At 48.8% G+C, this 26,017-nt stretch overlaps 1 protein-coding gene and 1 long non-coding RNA gene across 2 annotated transcripts; one reads left to right on the top strand and one right to left on the bottom strand.

The window, feature by feature from the left end:
* Window positions 1-296: 296 nt before the first annotated feature.
* IL1RN (interleukin 1 receptor antagonist) lies at window positions 297-7,053 on the bottom strand. Its single transcript, XM_061432580.1, has 4 exons — window positions 6,817-7,053; window positions 4,290-4,378; window positions 2,609-2,721; window positions 297-1,501 (listed from the first exon to the last, which is right to left on the bottom strand). Exons 1-4 carry the CDS (start codon window positions 6,924-6,926, stop codon window positions 1,289-1,291), a joined length of 525 nt encoding a protein of 174 aa, XP_061288564.1. The 5' UTR covers window positions 6,927-7,053; the 3' UTR covers window positions 297-1,288.
* A 32-nt stretch (window positions 7,054-7,085) lies between these two features.
* Window positions 7,086-25,679, top strand: LOC133257094 (uncharacterized). The gene is made up of 2 exons (XR_009739397.1): window positions 7,086-13,306; window positions 15,344-25,679. It is a non-coding gene; the product is annotated as an uncharacterized LOC133257094 (long non-coding RNA).
* The last annotated feature ends 338 nt before the right edge of the window (window positions 25,680-26,017 follow it).

Raw genomic sequence — 26,017 nt, 5'->3', positions numbered from 1 at the left:
TTAAGTCACAGAGAACAGGACACTTTCCACTCAACATATACAACACACATTCACTGAGCACCTGCTGAGGCCAGGCTGTGTGCTCGGCCCCAGGGGAGACCTGAGATGGGGGAGGTCACAGTCACTGCTCCCAGGGGCTCACAGGCTGGTGAGGAGACAGACAGGGGCACATCTTCCAAACAAGTCTCAGGGAATCAGAAGTGCTAAAATAGTCAAAGAGCGATTCATTCCTCCCGGGAGGTCAGGAGAAGCCACATTTGTGTGGCGTCTTGGGAGCAGGGGGACTTTTGATGAAAGGGTTGTGGGGGGTGCTGGGGGGCAGGGGAACAGCACTGCAGGGAGCTGCAGGAGGTCTGGAGTGGAGGGCGTGCTCAGGGCCTGGGCCAGAGGTTCTAGACAACCCAGAACATTCCAGAAAAAAACAAAAACTAGGAGACCAACGCATTATGCCAACTTTTCATTGTTACAGGTTGAAAAGTGAAAGCGTTAATTGCTCAGTCATATCCAACTCTTTGCGACCACATGGACTGTAGCCCTCCAGGCTCCCCTGTCCATGGAAATTTCCAGACAATAAGAGTGGAGTGGGTGGCCATTCCCTTCTCCAGGGGATCTTCCCAACCCAGGTACAGGTTAGGGCATCACAAAAATAAGAGATAAAAAAGGAAACGCTATCATCTCCTTTCAACATCACTTCCTAAACATGGGACTATTTTAATATTCTACTCCCTTCCAGAAAGGACATCATTTCCAAATAAAAGACTCTCTTTCAAAGTTGGTTTAATTTAACAAAAAGATACTAAGAATTTTTTTTTAAAAAAGAAAAAGATACCAGGAAATCCTTATTTCCCATTTTGCTACAGACCCTAAAAATCTTGCCCCTGGAGTAGCACCACTTTGCAAAACAGAAAATGGAAGCCGCTTAGAGGGAGGGAAGTGAGCGCCTGGGGATCTGGGGTGAGAAAGGAGGCAGAACTGGAGCTGGCCACAGGGTGTGGACTTTATCCTGAAGACACAGGCCACCCTGAGGGTTTTGAGTAGGACTGGGGTTCCATCTGCACTTTAGAAAGACCTTGTGGAGGGAGGCTGGGTGGAGGAAGGCTGGGTGAACAGAGGAGGTTGGAGACTGGGTCTTGTTCCCAGGGCTCTTGTACCTCCTTCTGAAGGTCCCCCCAGCCAACAGCACCCTGCTGAGCCCCACAACACCCAGGAGACCCTGAGCAGAGTGGACAGGCATCTCTGGAGTCATGGACGTGCTGGGACTGGGGACAGGAAAGGCTGAGCACCATGACTAGTCCTGCTGGAAGTAGAACTTGGTGACCTTGAGGGCCTCTGTGGGCATATTGGTGAGGCCCACGGGCTGGTCGGCCTCCAGTGATGTGCAGAGGAACCAGCCGGGGCAGGCAGCTGACTCAAAGCTGGTGGTGGGCCCGTTGTCGAAGCGGATGAAGGCGAAGCGCTTGTCCTGCTCCCTGTTCTGGTTCAAGTCAGTGATGTTCACGGCCTGGAAGTCAAGAAGAAGCAAGTGAGGGCAGAGGAGCATAAAGGTCCTTGCAGCCCACCTGGCCATCTGGCTGCCCAGAGTAAGTGCTGGGGAAATACTGGCCTGGCAAAAGTGTCCTGGGTCTCAGGACAGCCTGATACAAGAAGGTTGTCCCATGCTTACACCTTGATTTGGGGACATCTGGCCACTGTAGCCTTGGGTCAATATGTTTGACAAGCACATGGTCCCATCAACAGAGACCAAGGCCTGTGGAGGCTGGACTCTGTCATGTCTGCACCTCTGAGAGACGGGAGAGTGCAGCAGCTGGGAAGGGTATGGCAGTCCACATTATTTACAATATCCTGGTCATTGCTACTCCACACAAAGCAGGCAGTCACTTTCCACTAAAGTGCCTGTTCACTAGTGGACAGAAAGGAGAATGCCACAGTTACAGCCACTCTCATTTGCATTAAGATTTCGTCCAACAGTCCCCTGATAGAAAGCTCTCTTTTTCCAGGGCTGATAGCCCATTAATGTTGCACAGGTGCACAAGGCCCTAGAAGGGGATGCCAACTCATGGATTCGAGTAGATAAGGGCTGGAAAAGAATGGTCCCAAAGGTTGGCTTTACTGGAAGAGGGCAAGTCCAAGTGGGTTAGTGGCCCTTGGGCAAGAGAGTAACACACAGAGGCTGAGGTCCCCAAAGGAGCCATGCCTCCTGGTGTCCTCATCCTGGAAACCCCCTCTCTCATTGAGGCTAGACTTAGCCACATGGCAAGCTTTAGTTAACTGGACATTAATGGTATGATACAAACAAAAGTTTAGTAAGTGCTTGCACACTAAGGCTTGCCTTTTTGGAGTTATCCCTCTTGGAAACCAACCACCATTCTGTAAGGAAGCTTAAGCTGACAACTGAAATCAGTGAGCCCGTGTGGAAGGAGAACCTGGAGGATGAGCCCCAGCCAAGCTCCCTGCTGAATGTGGCTGCAGGAGGGAACTCAGTTACGCCATGGGGCACAGATCTGCTCAGCTGATCCTAGTCAACCCCCAGAATCATGAGAAAGAACACGCTGTGCTTGTTTTAAGACACTGAGTTTGGGGATGGTTGTTGTCTGAGGCAGGTCCTTACCTCTAACTTGAGCTTGATTTCATCTCCAGATTTTACGCAGGCCAGGCACAGCTTCCCCCCATGGATCCCCAGGAACATAGTATGGGGTTCGATGGGTACCACATCTATCTTCTCTGGGGAAGAACAAAGGGGAAGTTCAGGTTGTAGAGAAGAGGAGGCAGAGATGGAGAAGACACAGCAGGCTGGACTCTCCCTGGGGACTTTTCTGTTCCCCTAACTAAAATCCTGGGCTTCCCTGGTGGCTCAGTGGTAAAGAATACTTCTGCAATTCAGGAGACAAGGGTTTGATGCCCACGTCGGGAAGATCCCCTGGAGAAGGAAATGGCAACCCACTCCAATATTCTTGCCTAGGCAATCCATGGACAGAGGAACCTGGAAGGCTACCATCCATGGGGTTGTTAAAGAGTCAAATACAACTTAGCAACTGAAAAAACAAGCAGATTAAAACCCCAAGGTCAGAAGGACAGTGAGACCCCATCTTCTTGGTCAGGATCCAAACAGAAGATTAAACCAAGCACATTATCTAGCTATTCCTCAAGGACCAAGGCGCCTAAATTCTGCTCCAAGTGATTGCTACCCTTCCCTTCTTTCCCTGGACTTCCCAGGTGGCTCAGTAGTAAAGAATCCACCTGCCAATGCAGTAACGCAAGAGACAAGGGTTTTATCCCTGGGTTGGGAAGATCTCCTGGAGGAGCAAATGGCAACGTTGCCACTCCAGTACTCTTGCCTGTAAAATCTCATGGACAGAGAAGCCTAGTGAGCTACAGTCTATGGGATCACAAGAATCGGATATGATTGAGCACATGCACACACCCCCTTCCCCAGGACCCCTGTCCTCTAGGTCCACAGGTGTGCTGCCCATGGGGCCCAGTACATGATATCATGAGTGGGGCCCCACGGCTTGGTCCACAGAAGCCTGGGTGGGTTTGAACCCATATTTTTCCCGTGGTGGTCTCCATGCACTCATTGGGAGTGAAGACCTCTGTTTCTCTGTGCTTTAACATCCTTATTCGGAGAGTTACCAGAGGACAGGAAAAGTGGGTCTCACACCCTTTTAGAGTGAGGAAGGGGCAGAGAACAAGAATGGGGATCATGCCATTCTACTATACCAGACTACCCAACAAGGACGTGAAAACATCCTAGAGGGCTGGTGCTGGAAGAAACCCATATCCTATCAACCAATTGCCCTTCTCTTACTAAGGGGAAAACCAAGGAACAGAGTGAGTGAACCTTGTTCAAATTCATCCAGGTTGACATGGATCTGGAATATGACTCAATGTGGTGTCCAAGATTAAGAGATATAACCCAGCCTGTGGATGGTGTATTAGTTTTAGGTGGGAGTGAGAGTTTGAACACACAGAAACACGGGCTTCCCAGGCACTAGAGGAAGAAAAGGGCTGGTCTTGCCTTCTGGACCCTGCCCTCCCATTTATGGCCTGGGGATCATGGTGTCCATAGGTGGTGGCTCCCAACCTAGGTTCTACCTTTTCTATCTTCTTGAGGCTCCCCTCATATGTGTCCTTCAGTGGCCAGGCCTCTCTAGCTTCAAACGTGGCCACAAAGAACCAACAGGGATTAAGACATGGTACCTAAAATTCCCAGGGTCAAGCCACAATGCTGCAAACTCCTGGGCAAAGTGACCGGTGCCCACTCAGCATTGACCTTCCTGGCCACCACTCACCCTCTAATTTAGTATTTGGTCCTTGCAAGTATCCAGCAACTAATTGGTTATTCCTCAGGTAGAAGATCTTCTGGTTGACATCCCAGATCCTGAAAAACAGAAGGACCCAGCTATAGTGGACAGCTGCTGAGTGCCCAGCCCCTTCTCTGTATTCCCCAGAGTGTGTTCAGTTTTCTCCCAAGGGTGTGGAATTAAACACACCCATAGCATGACTGTGAAGTCTGAGGTCAACACTGGTTAAGAGACAGACCCAAATCCCAGATCTGGTAGGCCATGTGCCTGCCTTCTACCCCTCTTCTCACCTTGTTTCTCATCCTCAGCTTCCCAAGCAGCCACCTCCTACTTCAGCAAAGCAGACTCTAGATTAGGACCATTAATAAACTTCCTGGGTGTAGACATGTTCTTTGTCTGCCCCATCCAATATGGTAGCCATCAATCACTTGCAGCTATTGAGACATGCAGCTATTGAGGTCTTGAAATGTGGTGTGATTGAGGATCCGCATATTTTCTATTTTTTTTTTTTTTTTGGTCACACAGCATGTGGAATCTTAGTTCCCAGACCATGGATTAAACCTACACCCCTTGGATTGAAGCACAGAGTCTTAACCCCTGAACCACCAGGGAAAGTCCCCAATTTTTTATTTTCTTGTATGTTTTTATGAATTTAAATGAAAATCTCAAGAGTCATCTGAGATTAGTGGCCCCCACAGCACAGAGCTAGAAGCTTCAAGGGTGAGGCCCCATTGCAGCTAACTCGCTCCAAGCCTTAGACCATGAAGACTTGTCCCCAAAGTCTGTTCCCTACTGACAAGTCAGCTTCCCTTCCAGTTCACCCTGTGGCCTGTTTCTGGCTCCCTGTTTTTTCTTCTTGGTGAAGAGCCTCTCTGTCTGAGAGCAGGGCTTGTAGCTGTGAGATGGAGTAACAGGGCCCCAGCCAGGATGTGGACACTTCACTCCCTGCTGCCCCCATCCCCCAGCATGACCTTGGACCTGTGCCTCATCTCCTCACCTGTGAAAGGGGGCTGGCAACACCTGTCTCATCAGGTGACCTTGAAGAGCCCATGAGCTCAGAGAGAGGGGGTCAGTCAAACCGTAAAGTTCTTGGCTGGAATGAGCATTTGACCTTTCATGACTATTCTTAGCTCCTGGATGAGTTGAATTCCATCTGAAAGGATTAAATGTTCCTTTCTAGAGGCCTTCTGGAGATCCCAGCCAATGGGAGGAGGTCAAGGCAGACCCCTGGGAAGGGGAGGGGCTTCTCTGGGACCCACACAGGCACACAGAGTCCCAGCCTGTAGCCTCAGGCAAGAAGAAACAGAGAGGGGCGCTGTGGACAGGACACAGTCCAGAGCTCCAGAATGATGGTTAACAGTTCCTGATTGTGTTGGTACATCAGGCGGTCCAGCTCCCCTGGGGGCTCAGTTTCCCCATCTGTGACTTGGAGTGAATTCTAACCCTACCTGCATTACAAGGTTGTGAAAGCCAAAGGCACAGATAACATTGTGACAGTGTTTTGTGTGACACTGTTTTGAGAGCTGGAGGGTGAGGTCATCCCGACAAGTCCTGGGACATCGGAGCCCAAAGGCCACATGAAGACAGCACTCTGTTTTAATCACCATCACAGCCTGCTATTTTTACAGCAGGGATGGTGACACCTCACCACATTCCTGACCCAGTTTTTAATCATCGTAATAGTTTTCAGGAGCCTGATGGGCTGCAGTCCATAGGATCGCTGAGAGTCAGACACGACTGAAACCCCTGCCTACCACAATAGTTTTCAGACACTTTACTGCTCACAAAACACTCACAATGTTTTCCGTGCCTTTGGCTTTCAAAACCTTATAATGCAGGTAGGGTTAGAATTCACCCCAGGTCACAGATGGGGAAACTGAGGCCCCAGGGGAGCTGGACCCTCTAATGTACCAACACAACCAGGTGTTGTTAACCATCAGTCTGGAACTCTGGGCTGTGTCCTGTCCACAGTGACCCTCTTTGTTTCTTTGTCCAGAGCACTCTCCCAGGCTTTAGCCTCAGCATGGCTCTGGGCACGTTTATGTCACCAAGATGCCTGAGCCCCCGGGCAAGTAAGTCAGGCTTCCAGTCAAGCTTTGCACATCTGGGAGATTTTTAAATACAAGTGCCAAAGATCACAGATGTGGCAGCCAACCTTAGTTAGCTAACCTTAGGCAGCTAACCCTAACCTTAATTATTAATGGATGCTTAATGGCTCAGACGGTAAAGCGTCTGTCTACAATGCGGGAGACCCAGGTTCAATCCCTGGGTGGGGAAGATCTCCTGGAGAAAGAAATGGCAACCCACTCCAGTATTCTTGCCTGGAAAATCCCACCAACAGAGGAACCTGGTAGGCTACAGTCCATGGGATCGCAAAGAGTCGGACACGACTGAGCGACTTTACTTCACTTCACTTCACTTCACTTTCAAGCCCAAACCCAGGGCAGCCCCAGACAGCTGTGTCCTGCCTCGCTTTTCTATCCCTCCAGCCCCACTTCCCTGGGGTCAGCCTTACCTGAAGGCTTGCATCTCGCAGCGTCTCTTTCCCAAGGGGTGGCAGGCTGTTTCTGAACGGAACAGGAAGAGGAGAAGACAGATTAGGTAACCGTGGATGTAGATGTCCATCCTGTGACCTCGAGGCGATGGGGGACTGCCATTTCAGACCCAGAGGAGCTGCTTATAAAGAAAAGAGTCGCTCACCCAGCCGGGCTGTGGGCGCCTGTCCCACGAAAACGAACGGAAACGCCTGCACATTTCCAAAACGAGAAACCTTGCTGTTGTCACTTTCAACTCTGCCGAGTGTCGCAATGGGATGTCGTAACCCATTCCCTCCCCTTTTCCTCTGTGCAATTTCCCCAAAATCGAGATTTCTATTTCCCCTTCACCCAGTTCCTGGGAAGAAGGGCACAATGAAAACTCAAGCCCCTCATCTGCCCGACAGGTATCCTGAAGCTTTGAAAAACTGGATGTGAGTAGAAGTGTCCCCCTCTTGTAAGAAGCCAAGTGGCAGGGTTCCCAGTGCACGTCCGAGACTCAGGCCACTTTGTGTTCTTTGAAAGAGGGGCAGCCTCGTTGGACCTTGGACCAGGGGCTGGCAAATACTCTGTCAGACTAAGACTAGATGGAAAACATTTTAGGATTTCTGGGGCCATGCATCATTATTACTCGCCTGTCATAGTTGACAAGCAATCTTAGACAATCTGTAATGTGTGCATGTGTGCAGGCACTACGTCGTGTCTGACTCTTTATGACCACACGGTCTGCAGCCGACCATGCTCCTCTGTCCGTGGGATTCTCTAGGCAAGCATACTGGAGCGGGTTGCCATTTCTTCCTCCTGAGGACCTTCCTGACCCAGGGATCAAACCCGTGTCTCCTGCATTGGCAGACAGATTTTTCCCCACTGAGCCACTGGGGAAGCCCAGCCAATCTGCAAACCCACAAGCTAATTGGTTTCCAGGACAACTTTATTTACAAAACAGGTGGTGGCTGGATTTGGCCCGAGGCTTGCTTTCTCCTGTTCTAGAGTAAACTTCCTGCCAGGGAACTTTGAAACCAACTCTATTCCTGTTATCCATGTCTTTGAAGTTAGGGTCTTGGGAAAATGGGATGAACTCCACATCCCATTTGGGATGGAAATGAATCCCAAACTGCCTCTGGCACGTGCTGTTTGCCACATGTGTGACCTGGAACCAATCATTTGTTTGGGTCTCTGCTTCTACCTCTTCATACTCAGAATGAGATTGATTATGTCATCCTTATGGGTACAGGGAGAGAAGGAATGTGAGAGGGAGGAAGGAACAAAGGAATGTGGGAAAGGAAGTGGAAATGGAAGGAAGGAGGGAGATTGGTTGATTGGAAGGTGAAAGTTCTGGGTCAGAGTAGGCATTCAGAAACATTAACTTCCTTTCTTCCTACATTCTAGACAGGGAAAAGGAAAGTATATTCCTCTTTATGGACAGAGAAGAGTTGAAGTGGGTCCTACATGATCTCAATGGTAGGAGGATGGACCTCTAGTGCAGAAGGACAGATTGTGGCATTTGAGAACTTGATGGGCACTCAGCATCATCCTGCCTCACCCCATCCTTGTTTCTGAAGAAGACCCAGAGAAGCAAAGACATCTGCCCAAGGTCACACAGCTCGTCCATGGCAAGGTACAGCCAGAAATCCAGGTCTCCTGGTTCCCACCCAAGGGACACCCTATTACAGCAGCAGATCTTGAGGAGTTTGACTTTATTTTCAGCCATCCCATCAGAGGTTGTGTTCAAATGAGGGTAAAATCTGTGAAAAAGGAAGGCTGCATGACATATTTGAAAGTTACTAGGAGAGTGGATCTTAAAAGTTCTCATCACGAGCAAAAGCAAAAAATTAATTGTATTACTGTGTTGTACATCTGAAACTCCCATAATGTAATACATCAATTGTTGCTGTTTATGCTAAGTTATGTCCAACTCTTTTTCGACCCAAAGACTGTAGCCCGCCAGGCTCCTCTGTCCATAGGATTTCCCAGGCAAGAATACTGGAGTGGGTTGCCATTTCCTATGTCATTTGTACCTCATAAGTCAGTTATGTCTTGATAAAAATGTTTTTTTAAAGAGGAAGTTTGCAAATGAACTTTCTCAGATCTTTAAAGAGCTCTTCTTTCAGAGCAAATGCAACATTTCTGCAAAAATTGTGTCACCTCCCCGAGTGGAATGAAACAGCATGTAGGCCCTTTCTGGGCAGGGGGGTAGGAGTCCCTGGGGCTGGGCAGTGGAGTCACTTAGGACTGGGGCTCCCAGGCAACGAGCCAGGGCTCTCTGGATCTGTTTCCTTATCCATTGTGTGTATTAGTTGCTCAGTTGTGTCTTGACTCTTTGCGACCCCATGGACTGTAGCCTGCCAGACTACTCTGTCTGTGGGATTTCCAAGGCAAGAATACTGGAGTGGGTTGTCATGTCCTCCTCTGGGGATCTTCCCAACCCAGGGATCAAACCCGCATCTTTTACATCTCCTGCATTGGCAGTAGGGTTCTTTACCACTAGCTCCACCTGGGAAGCCAGCCCCTACTGGCATCTCTGACTACATGTAGTCTCGCTTCTGGTGCTCAGCCTTCACTCCACTTCCTGAGTTGAGGTTAATGACCATGCCACAGAGTGGACTCTGCCTCCCCCATCAGCACCCCGAGCTTCCCTCCCAGCTGCAGACATCACCGCTATAACTGGTGCCTGCTACATGCCAAGCCCTGCCCTGCTATTATAACCAGTGACAACAGAAATAACTAAGACCCACTTCAAGGGAAACAGGACATTCAGGTGAAATCTGTGTCCTAAGAGTGACCCGAGACAGGCTCCACGGAGACCACACGGGTGAACCTTCATTGTGGATGCCTGTAAAGTGTTCAGGGCAGTCTGCCCACATGGGAAGTATCCTATATATGAGAACTCTTTCTCAGTTTCAGTTAATGGCATCTTTCAGTTCTAGGATTTCCAGTTGCTTCCTTTTTTTTTTTTTTATAGAGTTTCTAGTTCTCTGCCAAAAATTGCAATCTTGTCTTTGACACCTTTGATCCTGTTATTCCTTCAGGTTCTTACAAAGGCTTCTCCAGTTGACTCTATCATTTGAATCCCCGCTGGGTTTCCTTCTATTGTCTCTTTTTCTCTTTTGCACATACTGTCTTGCGTATGCTGATTACTTTTATTAACTGTTGGACACTGTAGCTTGAGGCTCTGGGTAATGTATGCCCTCAGAGACACTTCACTTTTTTTGTATGCAAATGTTTATAGCAACATTATTCATAGCCACATATTCTTAACAGCCCAAATCTGAAAACACTCCAAATGTTCATCAGTGGATGAGTGGACAAACTGTAGTTATCCTATGATATTGTTGTTGTTGTTTAGCCACTAAGTCATGTCCGACTCTTTGCATCCCCATGGACTTTGCCCATCAGGCTCCTCCGTCCATGGGATTTCCCAGGCAAGAATACTAGAGTGGGTTACCATTTTCTTCTCCAGGGGATCTTCCTGACCCAGGGATCAAAGTTGTGTCTCCTGCATTGGCAGGTGGGTTCTTTACCACGGAGCCACCTGGGAAGCCCTATCCTCTTGATACACTGCTGGGCAATAAAAAGAAGAAAAATACTGACACATGCAACAACATGGATGAACCTCCAAAACTTGGCGATGAATGAAAGAAGTACAAAAGACAATGTACTGTACCATTTCATGTATATAAAATTCTAGAAAAGGTAAAACTATAATGAGAAGATTCTCAGTTGTCTGGAGCAGGGGGTCTAAGGAGGGGGTTGACAGTGATGAAGCATGGGAAATTTTTTTGGAATGAATATACTTAGTGCTACTGAAATATACAGTTAAATATGGTTAAAATAGTGTGTTTTAAAAATAATATATTTCTTTCTTTTTGGCTGAGCTGGGTCTTTGTTGCGGAGTGGGTTTTTCTTTAGTTGCAGAGAGCAGGGGCTACTCTCTAGTTGTGAGACATGGGGTTCTCATGGCGGTGGCGTCTCTTATTGCAGAGCATGGGCTTTAGGGCACATAGGCTTCAGTAGTTGCAACTCCTGGGCTCTAGAGCTCGGGTTCAGTAGTCGTGGTGCACGGGCTTAGTTGCTCTGCAATATGTGGGATCTTCCCAGACCAGGGATGGAACCTGGTGCTTCTGCTGGGCACCAAGGTCAAGGGTACTGCAGCCCCAGGTAACTTCACCCAAACAGGGCTTGAGATGACTCAGAACTGGGTTTCAGGAACTGTGCAGGCTGCTCCATTTAGGTCCCAGCCCAAACCTAGGTTGTTTAAGGTGGGGCGGGTCTCTCCTACTCAGAGGGAGATAAAGTACAAACTGTGTCCTTCTCCACCCCTGAGCCCCACGAGTCTGCGTGATAGAAGTGGTTGAAAAGGTGAGCAGGAGTCAGAGAGGAAGGAATTTTAATTCCTCTGCAAGGAGCAGGGCATTTATCTAAAAGGAAACTGAATCAGAGGGTGACAGTGTCAGATTTGTCTTATTAAGATCAACCTAGGAATAGTGACCAGATGGACCAGGGTTTGACTGAGCGTGGGGGTGACTGAGCCTGAAACAGTGGGGTGACACAGATCTTGGCAGTGGGTGCTGACAGCAGAATCTCCAAAGGTGTCCTTCTGACTTGTAGCGCTGGCCAACTTCTTGGGTGTATGTGCCCACCATGGGTGATTTCAAGCCATCCATCTCACTGAACAAGTTGGGGAAGAGATGGGATCTTGCTGTCTCCAGCACCCAAAAGGTACAGGGAGATTTGACAGCTCTTCAGTCTTTCTAGAGAGAAATTGTCTTCATATTTCCTGACTCCGGTCTTCCTCCTCTGTAGCCCAAATGTCTCACCACATGGGTCCCATCCCCCTTGCAAAAAAGCAAGGTGCGTGCATGCTCAGTTGCTTCAGTCGTGTTCAACTCTTTGTGACTCTGTGGATTGTACACCTTCAGGCTTCTCTGTCTATGGGATTCTCCAGGCAAGAATATTGGAGTGGGCTGCTATGCCGCCCTCCAGGGCATCTTCCCAACCCAGGGATCAAACCCCTGTCTCTTATGTCTCCTGCATTGGCAGTCAGGTTCTTTACTACTAGCGCTGCCTGGGAAGTGCAAAAAGGGATGCCTACTGACAAATCCAGTTTATCAGGCAATGTCAATGAATCTTGATGCGAATTTTCAGCTGTGTCTCCTGGAGTTGTTTTTGTTGTCAGTCCAAGGACTCTTGGGAAACATTTAAGCTCCTGGCTTTGGGTGTTCAGGTGTGCACCTTTGACTTAATCTCATATTTCAAATATTCAGCTAATTCTTGAATGCCTGAGTGGTACAGGGCATACACAATACAGTCAGCACTATTGTCCAAACCTTGTAAAGTTTTCCTAAGATAATAGAACAAAGACTCCGGTTACTCTCTCCAAGAGATGAGTAAATGCTTGAATACAAAGCAGAGGAAAAGGACGAGAAAAACAAGTCCCCATAGTGTAATCTGCTGTCCTCTCTTGGTCGGTCTCCACCTACCGAGCCCTGCCAGGCAGCCAAGTTAATTTTAACCAATTTTAGTAGCTGATTAGAAGAAGCTCCCTACAGCAGCAGGTCAGGCTTCCCAGGTGGCTCAATGGTAAAGAACCTGCTTGCCAATGCAGGAGATGTGGGTTCAATCCCTGGGATGGGACAATCGCCTGGAGAAGGAAATAGCAACCCACTCCAGTATTCTTGCCTGAGAAATCCCGAGGACAAAGGAGCCTGGCGGGCTACAGTCCATGGGGTTCCAAAGAGTCAGACATGACTGAGCAACTAAACAATAACAAAACAAGAGCAGCAGGTCAGGTTTGGAGACAAGTGTTCTCCTGAGCATCTCTGTCCACCAAACAGCAGCCATCACAGTGACCAGCTGGTGAAGGTCAGGAGATTGTGCATAAAGCCAGCTGAGACTGATTGCTGATTTATAAGAAGCCTGTTGCCCTCCCAGATGATAGGATCCACATGGGGTCTCACTGATAAGACGGCTCGTCATGTCGACCTCGAAAACAAAGAATAATTCACAGTGATCCTTGAGACTGACCAAATTGCCCAAATGGCATCCTCTTATCTTACTGGTGCCTATCTTCTCAAAGCTGTGAGACCACCAGATTCCAGACCTCCAACTACGTGATCATCCCTTCAGAGAGTTTTTCATTGGTGGGGTATAAGGACTCCGTCAGAAAAGGAGGACGCTGGTTCTCCTTAAGGGCCAGTTACCCTCTCTTTTCCCTGTAATAAATTTCCCTCTTCTTGCCTGACTGCCCAGCTCTCTCTCTTTTTCTCTGCCCTTGCCTTACATTCTGGTGCGAAAACCCAGGAGGCAAGATTCACTGCAACTGGGTGGGCTCCTCTCACAAGCCCACCTCTGATGGTCCCCTCCCTTGGACCTTGCTGAGAAACTGAGAAGAGCTCTGGGACGGGACTTTGCACTTGCCTTGTTGGACTGATGTGCACACACCAGCCCACATTTCATCCATTGGTAACAAGGGTGAGTGAAATCCCATTCTCTTGGATCCTCTCTCTTGCCTCATTTCCAAGTCCTAGCCCTAGGCGGGAGGATCCCTAGGCCCTCGGGCTGTCGGCCTTGTGCCCCATCTGACCTTGAAATAGGGGACGCCCGTTTCAAAGCAGACTGTCATTCAGTTCAGTTCAGCTGCTCAGTCATGTCCTACTCTTTGCGACCCCGTGGACTGCAGCGAGCCAGGTCTCTCTGTCCATCACCAACTGAGTCGGTGATGCCATCCAAGCATTTCATCCTCTGTCGTCCCCTTCTCCTCCCACCTTCAATCTCTCCCAGCATCAGGGTCTTTTTAAATTACTCTCTGAGAAAGTCTTGAGAACAGGGATGCCTCTTCTCTCAGACCTTTCTCCTTGCTTTCTCTCACCCTTGGCTAACCTTCCTATTCGGCCACAATGGGAAATTCTCAATCCCAGCCCTCAAAATCTACTCCTCTAGGATTCCTTCTCTGAAACCTAAAAGCCTTGGGCTTCCAAGGGGAGATAAGACCAAGAAGACTTATTTACTATTCTAACACTGTCTGGCTGCAATACAGGCTTGATGACAGGTTCCCAATGGCCAAGTGTAATTTTCTCCGGACCTCCATAGCTTCTGCCGCTGCATTGCCAAGTGGTTAGAAATCCCTTGTGTTCAGGTTTTCTTCACTCTCTGCTCTCGATGCTCTCTCGGGGAATCCTGTTGTACTTCTTAAATACTCTTCACCCACTCTGGGCAACATCCTCCTAATACAATGTCTCGTGACCCCTGTTCAGATTTTTCTTCTTCCTTCGACCCTTCTGACCATAGGCCAACTCCCCCGCCCCTGCCCCAACCCCCTTCCCCCCCGCCCCCCCTGCCATCCCCGGCCATCGCTCTCAATCACCTTGCAGCTGCTCCAGATCCAGCTCCACAACCTCCACCTGTCCTCCCTCCCTCTTTCCTTCTCAAGAGCAGGCCTTGGCCAACCATAGCTCCCAACACCCCTCCCCAGACTGTGCCTGGGATAAGCTCTGAGACCTCAGCCCCACCCTCTACCCTGAGGGTCCCAAGGCTTTACCCTAACCTCCCTAGATCCCCTCACCTTACTGGTCCCGAACAACTTTAAACAGGAAACTTCACTGCAGGACCCCTCTCCTTCCCCTACCCAACTCCTCCCTTTACCGGAAGTAGCTGGAGCAGAAGGCATTGTTCGGGTTCATGCCCCATTCTCCCTTACAGATCTATTTCAGATTGAAAAGCGTCTTGGCTTCTTCTCCTCAGATCCTGATAATTATCTAAAAGAATTCAAGTATCTTACCCAGTCTTATGACTTAACCTGGCATGATATTTACATCATCCTTTCCTCCACTCTTGCCATACTTGTATGGCACATCTCTCAGGCACATGCTGATGAGATACACAGGACAGACACTAAGCCCTTAGGGGCAAGGGCTGCCCCCAAGATGATCCCAACTGGGATTATCAGGCAAGGAGACCTGGATGAGCAGCCTGTAATCATATGATTGGTTACCTCATTGTGGGCCTTCAAAAGGCGGGGCATAAAGCCATCAACTTTGATGAGCTCCAGGAAATAACTCAAAGACTGGATGAAAACCTGGCGCAATTTCTAGACATGTTAATGGAAGCCCTACAAAAATATACAAAATTAGACCCCACTTCAGCAGAGGGCACCATTGTCCTTAACACCCATTTTATTTCCCAGTCACCCCCAGATATCTGAAAGAAACTAAAAAAGGCAGAAGAGACCTTTTAAATTTAGTCTTTAAGATTTTCAATAACTGGGAAGAACAGGCAAAGCTAGAGAAGGCCCAAAGAGATCAGGCCACATACCACCTTTTAGCCACTGCCCTACATAGCTCCAAGCCTCCATTAACCAACAAAGAAAGGAAGCCACCTGGGCCCTGCTTCAAATGCGGCAAAGAAGGCCACTGGGCCCGCTCATACCTAAAGCCAAGGCCCCCTCCCAGTCCATGTCCCAACTGTGCATAAAGGGACATTGGAAAGTTGACCACCCAAATCCCCCTCTAGGGATCTGGACATTCCCTCCTGGTCCCAACCAGGAGTCCTCTGACCCAGCTCTGCCCAACCTCCTGACTCACCACTGAAGACTGAAGGTGCCCAGGGCCCCACCCTCCGACTCTCATCACCTCTATGGAGCCCAGGGTAACTCTTACAGTGGCAGGTAAGCCGATCTCCTTTCTCATTGACACAGAGGCCACTTACTCTTCTATGCCTGCCTACTCCGGAAAAACCAAGGTCTCTCAGGTCTCTGCTATAGGGGTTGATGGTTTAGTATCTATACCATGAATAACTGAGCCTCTACCTTGCACACTTCAAGATACCCCATTTTCCCACTCTTTTCTCATACTCCCAAAATGCCCCACTCCTATTCTTGGGAAAGACCTTCTCTCAAAATTCAAAGTCTCTGTTACTATCCCAAGCCCACCCTCTGATCTAGCCTGGTAACTGCTCCTTAACACCCACCACTTCTGTTGTTTGTCTACAACAACACGGTCCTTTCTGTTTTTCCAGACAAAACTCTATAGACAATTCTTACCCTCAGCTAGGAACTATGCCGCCACACCTCTGTAATCACACTTCACATCTCTCCTTCCTTTCAGGCCGATCTGTCTATCATGTCTCAGGAACTGCAGGACATTCTCTTACTTTGCCAGGAAAACTCCCTTCTGTGTATGGTGTAAATACTCCTCTTGAAGGGGTTACACTGGCAAATTCACTGTCAGTTTCAGAGACTACTAACAAGTTCCCAGAAAGACTCCTATTTGCTATCAATTTCAACTGTTGTCTTCTTACTCCTGGAATATTTTTCCTATGTGGAACCACTGCTTATTTATGTCTTCCCACTAACTGGACAGGAACATGCACCCTGCTATATCTGGCCCCAGATATTTCTATTGCTCCTAACAATCCGACCCTTCCTATCCCACTAACTCATAACCGACCCAGACTGGAAATTCAACTCATTCCTCTATCAATCAGTTTAGGAATAGCCGCTGGGATTGGGACAGGGACCGCAGGGCTCACAACTCCTTCAAATTACTATCAAAGCCTTTCTAAACTCACAGCCTAGAAGAAATACCTAACAGCCTTATCACTATCCAAAACCAGCTAGATTCCCTGGTAGCCATGATCCTCCAAAACAGAAGAGGATTAGACCTCCTCGCAGCAGAAAAAGGAGGCCTGTGCCTATTTTTGGAGGAAGTCTGCTGCTTCTACACCAATAAATCAGGCTTTGTAAAGGAAGCAGCAATAAATCTGACAAACAGGGCCTCAAGAACACGCCAACAACCTCAATAACTCATGGGAAAACTGGGTAAGCAATTGGAATTGGATGTCCTGCGTCCTGCCTGTTCTAGGTCCTCTCCTTCTACTTAACCCTTTTTCTAACTTTTGGCCCAAGATTAATGCGTCTTTTTTCAAAATTTCGTCAGGATTGCTTACAAGACTTCACCAACTGAACTATCCACGAGCTACTTCGAACTCACTCAGATTATCAAAAACTTGGACCCCACACAGATCCCCTTGACCCACATTCCTGCCTTTTCTTATCTCATCCCCATGTCATCCATGTCACCCCTCTCCCACAAGAAGCAGTTACAGCAGCCTGACATTCAGCCCATATCCTAAATCAAAAGACTGGAAGTCCCTTCTGACAGAATCCTTTTATACCCCACCAGTGAAAAATTCGAAGGCAATGGCACCCCACTCCAGTACTCTTGCCTGGAAAATCCCATGGATGGAGGAGCCTGGTGCGCTGCAGTCCATGGGGTAGCTAGGAGTCGAACACGACTGAGCGACTTCACTTTCACTTTTCACTTTCATGCATTGGAGAAGGAAATGGCAACCCACTCCAGTGTTCTTGCCTGGAGGATCCCAGGGACGGGGAGCCTGTGGGCTGCCGTCTATGGGGTCACACAGAGTTGGACACGACTGACGTGACTTAGCAGCAGTGAAAAATTCTCTGAAGGGGTGTTCATGTAGCCGGAGGTCTGGAATCTGGTGGTCTCACAGCTTTGAGAAGATAAGCACCAGTGGGATAACAGGATGCCATTTGGGCAATTTGGTCAGTCTCAAGGATCACTGTGGTTTATTCTTTGTGAGGTCGACATAAGGAGCCATCTTATCAGTGAGACCCCGTGTGGACCCTATCACCAGATACGAATGGTAAACTCACTGTGAGTCCTTTTTGAGGTTCAGAGTTTTCCAAGATGATCTCTGTTCCAGCAGTTTCTGGGTTTGATATGGATCTGCATTGAAAGCCACTATTTATCTAAGTTTTCTTCATGTTTTCCAAGGTACTGGTTTGCTCTCGCCTTCTGGGCTTTGGTGGTAAATTAAGTCTCGGCAGGCAGGGTGAGGAGAGAGGAGACAAAAACTTGGGGGAGGGAACAACTCTGTTTCTCGCCTGCAGTGTTTTGGCCTCTGTGTTCTACTCTTTTCTACAGGTCTTCTTTGGTGGTGATTTAGTTGCTAAGTCATGTCTGACTCTTGTGACCCCATGGATTGTAGCCTGCCAGACTCCTCTGTCCATGGGATTTCCCAGTAGGTTGTCATTTCCTTCTCCAGGAAATCTTCCCAACCCAGGGATCGAACCCAGGTCTCCTGCATTGCAGGTGGATTCTTTACCAACTGAGGCACCAGGGAAGCCCAAGTGCTGGTAGTATTCTTGCCTGGAAAATCCTATGGACAGAGGAACCTAGTGGGCTACAGTCCATGGGGTCACAAAGAAACAGATACAACTGAGTGACTGAGCACACACACATACAAAAGTTGAGCAAGCTGGGTATAGATACACCTTGAAAGATACACTGTCAAGATGGGGATATACTCACTTTGTAGAATTAAAAAATCAAGGCTCAGACAAATTAAATCACTTGCCCCAGATCTTGGTTGAGCCAAGATTTGAACCCAGTTCCTCCACAATGCAGTCCTGTTAGAGAACCAGGTGATGTCTTTTCCTCTCTGCTTCATCGCATAGTTAACAGGAACAAGAATTATATTAGTTCTTACACTGTTCCCTATGTGTTTGAACTCACATCATATAGAGCAATGATTTATTCTATACCTGTTTGAAAATTTTAGGAGGTTTTCTTGCTAGTAAAGAAAGGATGATTCTAAAACCTTACATAGGTTAAAGAGAAACCTCTTTACCTGGTTACGGACTAGAATGGCCAGTTTCCCTAGGTTTTCCATGATATTCTTGGTTTCAGTACTGAAAGCCCTGTGCTTAGTCTCATCCAACTGTATTTGACCCATGGGATTATAGTCCTCCAGGCTCCTAGTACTGGAATGGATTTTCATTTTCTTCTCCAGGGGATCTTCCTGACCCAGGGATCAAACCTGCATCTCCTGTGTCTCCTGCATGGCAGGCAGATTCTTTACCTGCTGAGCCATTGGAGAAGCCCCACTGAAAACCCAGCATCCTGGGAACATTTCAATTCCTGGAAAACAGATGATTGCTCACCCTTAAGAAACCTTTCCTGGTGGCTCAGATGGTAAAGAATCTGCCTACAGTGCAGGAGACCCAGGTTTGATCCCTGGGACAGGAAGATGCCCTGGAGAAGGAAACTGGCAACCTACTCCAATATTCTTGCCTGGGAGATCCCATAGATGGAGGAGCCTGGCAAGGTACAGTCCATGGAGTCACAGAGTCAGAAAAGGTTGAATGACTAACACAAGAAAACTTTAGAAGGTGCTGGCATCATCTGGTAGCTAGTGCTGCAAATTGCAGGCACAATTAAATATCAATCATTATCCCTTGCCAAGTAACCTAGTAGCAGAGATGCTGTCCATTTTACTACATGAATAGACAGGTAAGTAAAGCATGCTAGAGTACTCCAAAACCATGGTAAGTCTTCCACTCAAGAAAAGAGACTATAGCAGATATAGTGTTAATCAATCACTCTCATTCTGATCAGGTTAATTTTCAATTAAGCCATTCATATTTAACTTCCTCCAACTATGTAATCAAGACATGGTCACCATCTAGTAGCCTGAAATTGTTTTCAGACTTAAGTTGTAGAAAATATTTACTTTTTCATTGTCATCATCTTAATCCCCTCTTCCTCCCCTTCCTCCTCCTTCACACGCATCAGCTATAAGGTCAGCAGTGTAAACAGAGTTCCACTGAAGTTAATAGCTTGTCCAGGGTAGCACAGAATACACACAGGGCAGTTCCATCTTCATCCTTGTCTCTTTCCTCACTTTTACAGCTCTTCTGTCAAACCATGATTATTTCTGGGCCCTCTCTGGTTGGCATCAGTGGTACCACCTATGCTCCAGGTGTTAGAGAATGTGGGTTCCTCCTCCCAGGAATCACAGTGTCTTCACTGGGTTCACATACATTTGTTGCTTGAATTCAATCCAATCCAAGTTATACTTTAGCACAAAGTTTTAATTTAACATCTACTATGTGCCAGGTGAAAATATTTTGGAATGAACCATTTATAAGCATACTGATTTCTTCATAGTATATCACTGTCTGTTCCTGGGAGTTGCATCTTCCTTTACACATTTGAAAGATACACAAGACCATATGCTATTTCACACAGCCCACTGGAGACTGTTACACCCTCCGGGGGAAGGGGGAGGTCGGCTGCTTCAGGGATCCTGGCTGTGGTTTACAAAGCATTTCTCCCTCCATGATAACATTTGGTATCTGTGCCCCTAGAGTATATTCCATGGTTTGGAAACAGACTGTCTGCTGTCAGGCCCAGCTCGTTCCCTTATACTGGCTGTCTTGCTTTGAGCAAATTACTTAACCTTTCTGTGGCCCAGTTTCCTCTTCTGAAAATGTGAACCATAGTAGTCCTTCCTCATGTGGTTATGGGGAGAATTAAACCATGTAAACAGTTCAGCAGAATGCCCAGCTGGAGCAAGTGCTATGGAAGTATTAGTTATTACCGTGTCCTTGAAACCCTGAGTTTGCCAGCCTCCTCTTGACATTGAGGAAAGTGAGATCCAGAAAGGAGAAAAAAGTTACCCACTAGAGGCCAATTTAGAATTAAAAACTGGATCTTCAGACCACCAACCTTAATATCTTTTCTCGGCCCCATATACGTTTTAACCAGAAGTTGCAAACCAGTAGCTCATAGACTGAATATTTTATTTGCTTTCTTTATTGTTTCATTTTGGGACTTCCCTGTAACTCAAACAGTAAAGAACCTGCCTGCAGTGCAGGAGACCCGGGTTCGATCCCTGGGTCGGGAAGATCCTCTAGCAAAGGGAATAGCAATCCACTCCAGTATTCTTGACTGGACAATCCCATGGACAGAGGAGCCTGGTGAGCTACAGTCTGTGGAGTCACAGAGTCAGACACGACTGAGCGACTAACACTACTACTACTGCTTCATTTAACCAGAATGCTATACATCACAACATCAGAATATCCAATTCTTTTGGAAAACTGAGAAGTTCTGAGACTTTCCTGGCAGTCCAGTGCTTAAGACTCCATGTTTTCACTGCAGGGGTTGTGGGTTTGATCCCTGGTTAGGGAACTAAGATCCCACATGCTACATGATGTGGCCCCCCCCAAAAAAAGAAAAAAGAAAAATGAGAAGTTGTGGCCACTTGGGCCTGCATTCTCATGGGCCAGCCACTTGCTGGTACTGACTAGTGACAGCCCCTAATTCTACAAGTCCCTGCCCTTCTCTATTACCCCTCAGATCTATGGCTGAGGACCGGATTGTATTAGTATTTCTCATTGAGCTCCCAATGTTCTTTCTCATGCTTTACAGAAACATTTCTCCAGTTTTCCACCTCTCTATTGACAGTAGGAAATGACCAATGGGCTCCAAGGACTTCATGATTATTTTCTCATACAGGCATGCTTCCCTGGGCCGCCTGCTCACTCAGTATGCACGGGGTTTGCAGCCCCTGCCTCAGAACATCTGCACAGTCTCCCCGTGTTGGCCGCTGCCACACGGTGGCCAGGTCTCTCAGACAGGCCAGGAGCTCCATGCCCTTGACATTCCCCTTGAAGCTTGCTCTTCAGAGTCTGAGAGCACTGGGTAAATACTTTTCATTCCCATGTTTCAGATGGAAAAATAGAAGCAGAAGGAGCTTACCTAAAGCCATGGTGAAAGATGAGGTCCTCCAAGGTATTCCAGGCTCTGGCTCCAGACGGAGTGGCGACACAGGAAGGAGGCACAGCCAGGCCACACCTGGGCCACCAGCCCCTCCCAGGGCAGAACCACGCCCTCCTACCCGATTCCTGGCGGAGGGTGAGAGGAGGAGCCCCAGCCTGCCTTCCCACATACCCACGCAGGGCTGGCCACTGCAAGGAGGTGGGCAAGCCCAGCTTCCAGAACGGTGACTCAGGCTAACAGAAGCCAGACGGGTTCTGATCTGCATAAAATCGGAGGTCACATATGAGGAGCTGAGCTGGATTAGTGGGGCTGGACCTTTGTTCCCACCCAACCCCAGTGACCCCCAGTCTGTGCCTATGTGTGCACCTTCATCCAGACAATGTGGGTAGACTTAACCCTGTGTGCCCTTAACCTGAACCAGAAGAAGGTTCTCTTCTGGCAAGCCTCCAGAGAAAGCCACAGAAGGTCCCTGATGATCTTTTTAAAAATGTATTTCTTTATTTATTTTTGGCTGTGCTGGGTCTTTGTTTCTTCATGGGCTTTCTCTAGCTGTGGAGAGGCGGGGCTACTCTCTTGTGGTTCTCGGGGTTTTTATTGCCATGGCTTCTCTGGTTGCAGAGCATGGGCTCCAGGGTGCTTGGGTTTCAGTAGCTGTGGTTCCCAGATTCTAGAGCACAGGGTCTGTAGTTACATGGGTGCACAGGCTTAGATGCTCCGCAGCATGTGGGACCAGGGATTGAACCCATGTCTCCTGCATTGGCCAGGGGATTCTTTACCACTGGGCCATGAGGGAAACCTCTCTCTGATGTTCTTATGGAGAAGAACATCAGAAGAACAAGAAACAAGTAAACTAACTTCAGACAGCAGTAAGTGCTAGAGGGGAAAGAAAAAGCATGAGGTTTTCAAGGGACCTGGGGTGGGTGCGATTTTAGAGAAAGTGGTCAGGGGAAGCCTCTCTGAGAAGGCAAGCTATGGACTGTAGCCCTCTGTCCAGGCTCCTCTGTCCATGGGATTCTCCAGGCAAGAATACTAGAATGGGTTGCAGTGCGTTCCTCCAGGGGATCTTCCTGACCCAGGAATCAAACCCGCATCTCCTGTGTCTCCTGCATTGCAGGTGGAATCTTTAACACCGAGATGAGACCTGGATGATTAAGGAAGAGAAATAATGTTCCAGGTGGAGGGACAGCAATCACAAAGGCTCTTAGGTGAGATCTTCCTGGTGGTTTTGAGGCCCGTGTGGTTGGGGCTTGGCTTAGGGAGCAGGGAGTATCCATGTTACCCTCAGGCCTTATACCCAACTGCTGGCATGATGCTGTCCAAGAAGTCAGGCTCTCCCCACCTTCTCTGGAAGATTCTGTGTTCCCAACCCACTCTCCCATTTGCCATTCAGAACTGACCAGCTCAATAGCTTCATGGTCCCTAGACCTTGCCAGCAGGGAGCAGACAGCTCAGGATTCTTTAAAACTATCCAGGCTGGTACATGGGAGCAGAGGCAAGGGCTTCCCACAAGGCTCTGCATCATGGGTCGCATCCCAGGTCTGCAGTTAAAGAGCTGTGTGACACTGGATGGGTCCCTTCTATTCCCTGGGCTTTATTCTGATAACTGCAAAGGGAGCAGTCACTCTCTGCCCCACCTGAGGTGAGGAGCTGGCTGCAAGAAGGAATGACAGCCTCTGGAAGGCTTTATAAATTGTGTGCATTGAAATAGGGCCTTGCTGTCGTCAATGCCTTAGGGCACAGGTCCGCAACCCCTCGGGCATCTACCATTCCCCATCCTTCCCATTATCACCTGAATCACCACCACACCCACCAACCCCTTTCGTGGAAAAACTGTCTTCCATGAAACCGTGATGCCAAAAAGGTTGGGGACCACTGCTTAGGATACAGGTGAACTGGAGGCCAGGCTGGTGGCTGCCCCCTATCCGGGTCCCACCACCTTCAAGCGTGTCTCCTCTGTCTGGGAAGGACAGGCTAGTGGTTTGAGGGAAGGTTTATCATTCAGATGTGTCTGGGAGGAGCAGTTCATGGTCCCCCAACCATATCTCTGGGGCTTGGGCTAGCTCCTCGGCTCAGCCCATGATGGGGCCTGAAGTCAGGCCAGGGGATGCACGGTGCAAGGTGCCGGGTGTCAGAGCCAGGCAGGGCCACGTCCTGGCCCCGACCGCAGGGACTTCCCATGGGGCCTCACTTCCTGCTCTCTGCAGCCCAGCCTCACCACCTAGAATGCCAGGGACCCTGAGCTGGGGCTGGCTGGGAATTTTTGAAACAGTTTTTGGAGATAAACACTTGTTGGCTAAAAAAAAAGCAGGAACTCAATTTTGTAAATGTGGAAAGTTGGGCCAAGGGGCAGGCGAGGATGGTGAGAAACTGTTATTGCATCAGGAGGGCAGTCCTGGGAGGCGGGCCCTAGTGCCCGGAGGTTCAGATTCCCTGGCCTTGCGAATGACATCTGTGCGATCCTGGAAACATCTGGGGAAATGAGGGTAAGACTGTGGCCTCCTCTCGTGGGGGGTGGTGGGGACTGAGCTAATAAACTCAGGACACAGGAAGGTGCCCACACAGGAAACATCATTTAGGTGTTGGGTTGGTTTTTCTCCATAAGATGGTATAAAAACCCTGAACGAACGTTTTGGCCAAGCCAGTATTAGCTATATTCTTGCAGGTTACGGGTCTGATCTCTCCCCTGCGAAGCCAGGGGCCTGGCCTAGCCTGGGCTCAGTACAGAGATGGTACACTGGGCTGCCTATCAGGACCAAGGGATGGCATGTGGATCAGAGAACAGGCTGGGGCTTGCCTGACAAGGGGCACATCCAGGGTAGAAAGGCCACTTGAGAGCACCTCTAACTACCCCAGGACCTGGTCCATTCCCAAGCCCTCCTCTCCAGGCCTGCCAGCACACCTCCAAAGCTGTAGGGCTCTGAAGGATCAGAACCTGGTGTTGGGTACCCAGAGCCCCTGAGAAACCTGGAACTGAATGTTCCAGAGGTGGGGAGGACTGATGGCTCTGGGAAGACCTGGCATTAGGGAATTTGGGGATTCCTGGTGGATGGTGACCCTTGGCCGTGGAGGGTGGGGGTATTTCTGAAGAACCCCAGTGACAGTGACTGACTTGCTTTGGGCCAGTGCTCTGCACAAGGAAGAAGGGTAAGGGTGGCAGTGGTGGTGGGGGGGTGGTGGTGTTGGAAGGAAGGGTGGAAACAGGAGGGACCAGGGGACCAAGTGTCAGAAATACGGGTGAGATCTTAAGGCTGGATGTCATTAGAAGCCCTGTTTCGGGCTAAGATGGTTGCAGGTAAGGTCTTCTGGCAGGAGAGACCCCAAGGCTCCAAAGGGAAGTCTTACCCTGGAAACAGAAGTCTGGGCCACAACCAGGTTCAATGGCAGGGCCCTTGTGGACTGTGGGAAGACTGTGGGGAATCCCTCCACCATGGCCAGGGCAGCAGCACCCAGGGGAACCTGGTTCCTGTGGGTCTAGGGATATAGACCATGACACAGAATCAGAGTTGTAAAAAGAGATGGCATCGCTTTTACAATTGACTGTAAACCCTCAAGCTGTTTCCCATAGTCTTTATGAATAGATAAACCTGAAAGCCCTTACTTCCTGGTGGCTCAGACAGTAAAGAATCTGCCTGCAATGCAGGAGACTGGTGTTCGATCCCTGGGTCGGGAAGATCCCCTGGAGAAGGGAATGGAAACCCACTCCATTATTCTTGCCTGGGAAATCCCATGGACAGAGGATCCTGGTGCGTTACAGTCCAGAGGGTCACAAAGAGTCAGACATGACTGAAGAGACTTTAGCACACATGCAAAGCCCTTCCAGTGTCCCTGAGAGTCTGCGCCACCAGGTCTGGGCTGTGCTTGCTTAACAGCTGTCGCCTTGCCCTCTGAACTCCATCCACACGAGCTTCCTTTTGATTCCTCAAATTGACCTCTTCCTCCAACCTCAGAAACTTGGCATCACTTGTCCGCTGAAAGGAATTGCTCAACCCTGCTTGCCCCTAAGACCTCAGTTCAAACATTCATTTGTGTGATACCCTGAGGAACATCTGCCTCCCTGGTGGGTCACAGCAAGGACTGTGTCTTCTTTGTTCGCCACTGAGTCCCTGATTCATAGCACAGGAACTGCCTCAGAGAGAAATGAAACAAAGACAGGATGGGAAGTCACCAGGCATGGACAACCAAGCCTCTCTCCCTCTCACATACACACACACACACATTCACACACACACACACACACACACACACACACACACACATACACATACTCTACAGATAAACAAGCCTCCCAAGCATAATACTCATAATGATCACACGTTGAATGAAGCACACAAGTTCACATCAGTCAAGGTCAAGTTATGCAGACGCTGCTTAACCCATGATTCCCTCTTCTGGGAACTACCCCCATCACCACCATCACGGCTCACAGGGTCAGTCACCTATAATGTCCTGACTTTGCCCTTGTTATTGTTGTTTAGTTGCTAAGTTGTGTCCAACTCTCTGAGACCCCATAGACTGTAGCCCACCAGGCCCCTCTGTTTGTGGGATGTCCCAGGCGAGAATACTGGAGTGGGCTGCCATTTCCTTCTCCAGGGGA

This window comes from Bos javanicus, chromosome 11 (genome assembly GCF_032452875.1).
Source record: "Bos javanicus breed banteng chromosome 11, ARS-OSU_banteng_1.0, whole genome shotgun sequence".
Classification (NCBI taxonomy): Eukaryota; Metazoa; Chordata; class Mammalia; order Artiodactyla; family Bovidae; genus Bos; species Bos javanicus.
Note: the sequence above shows the minus strand (reverse complement) of the source record. Positions and strands in the feature narration are given on the sequence as shown.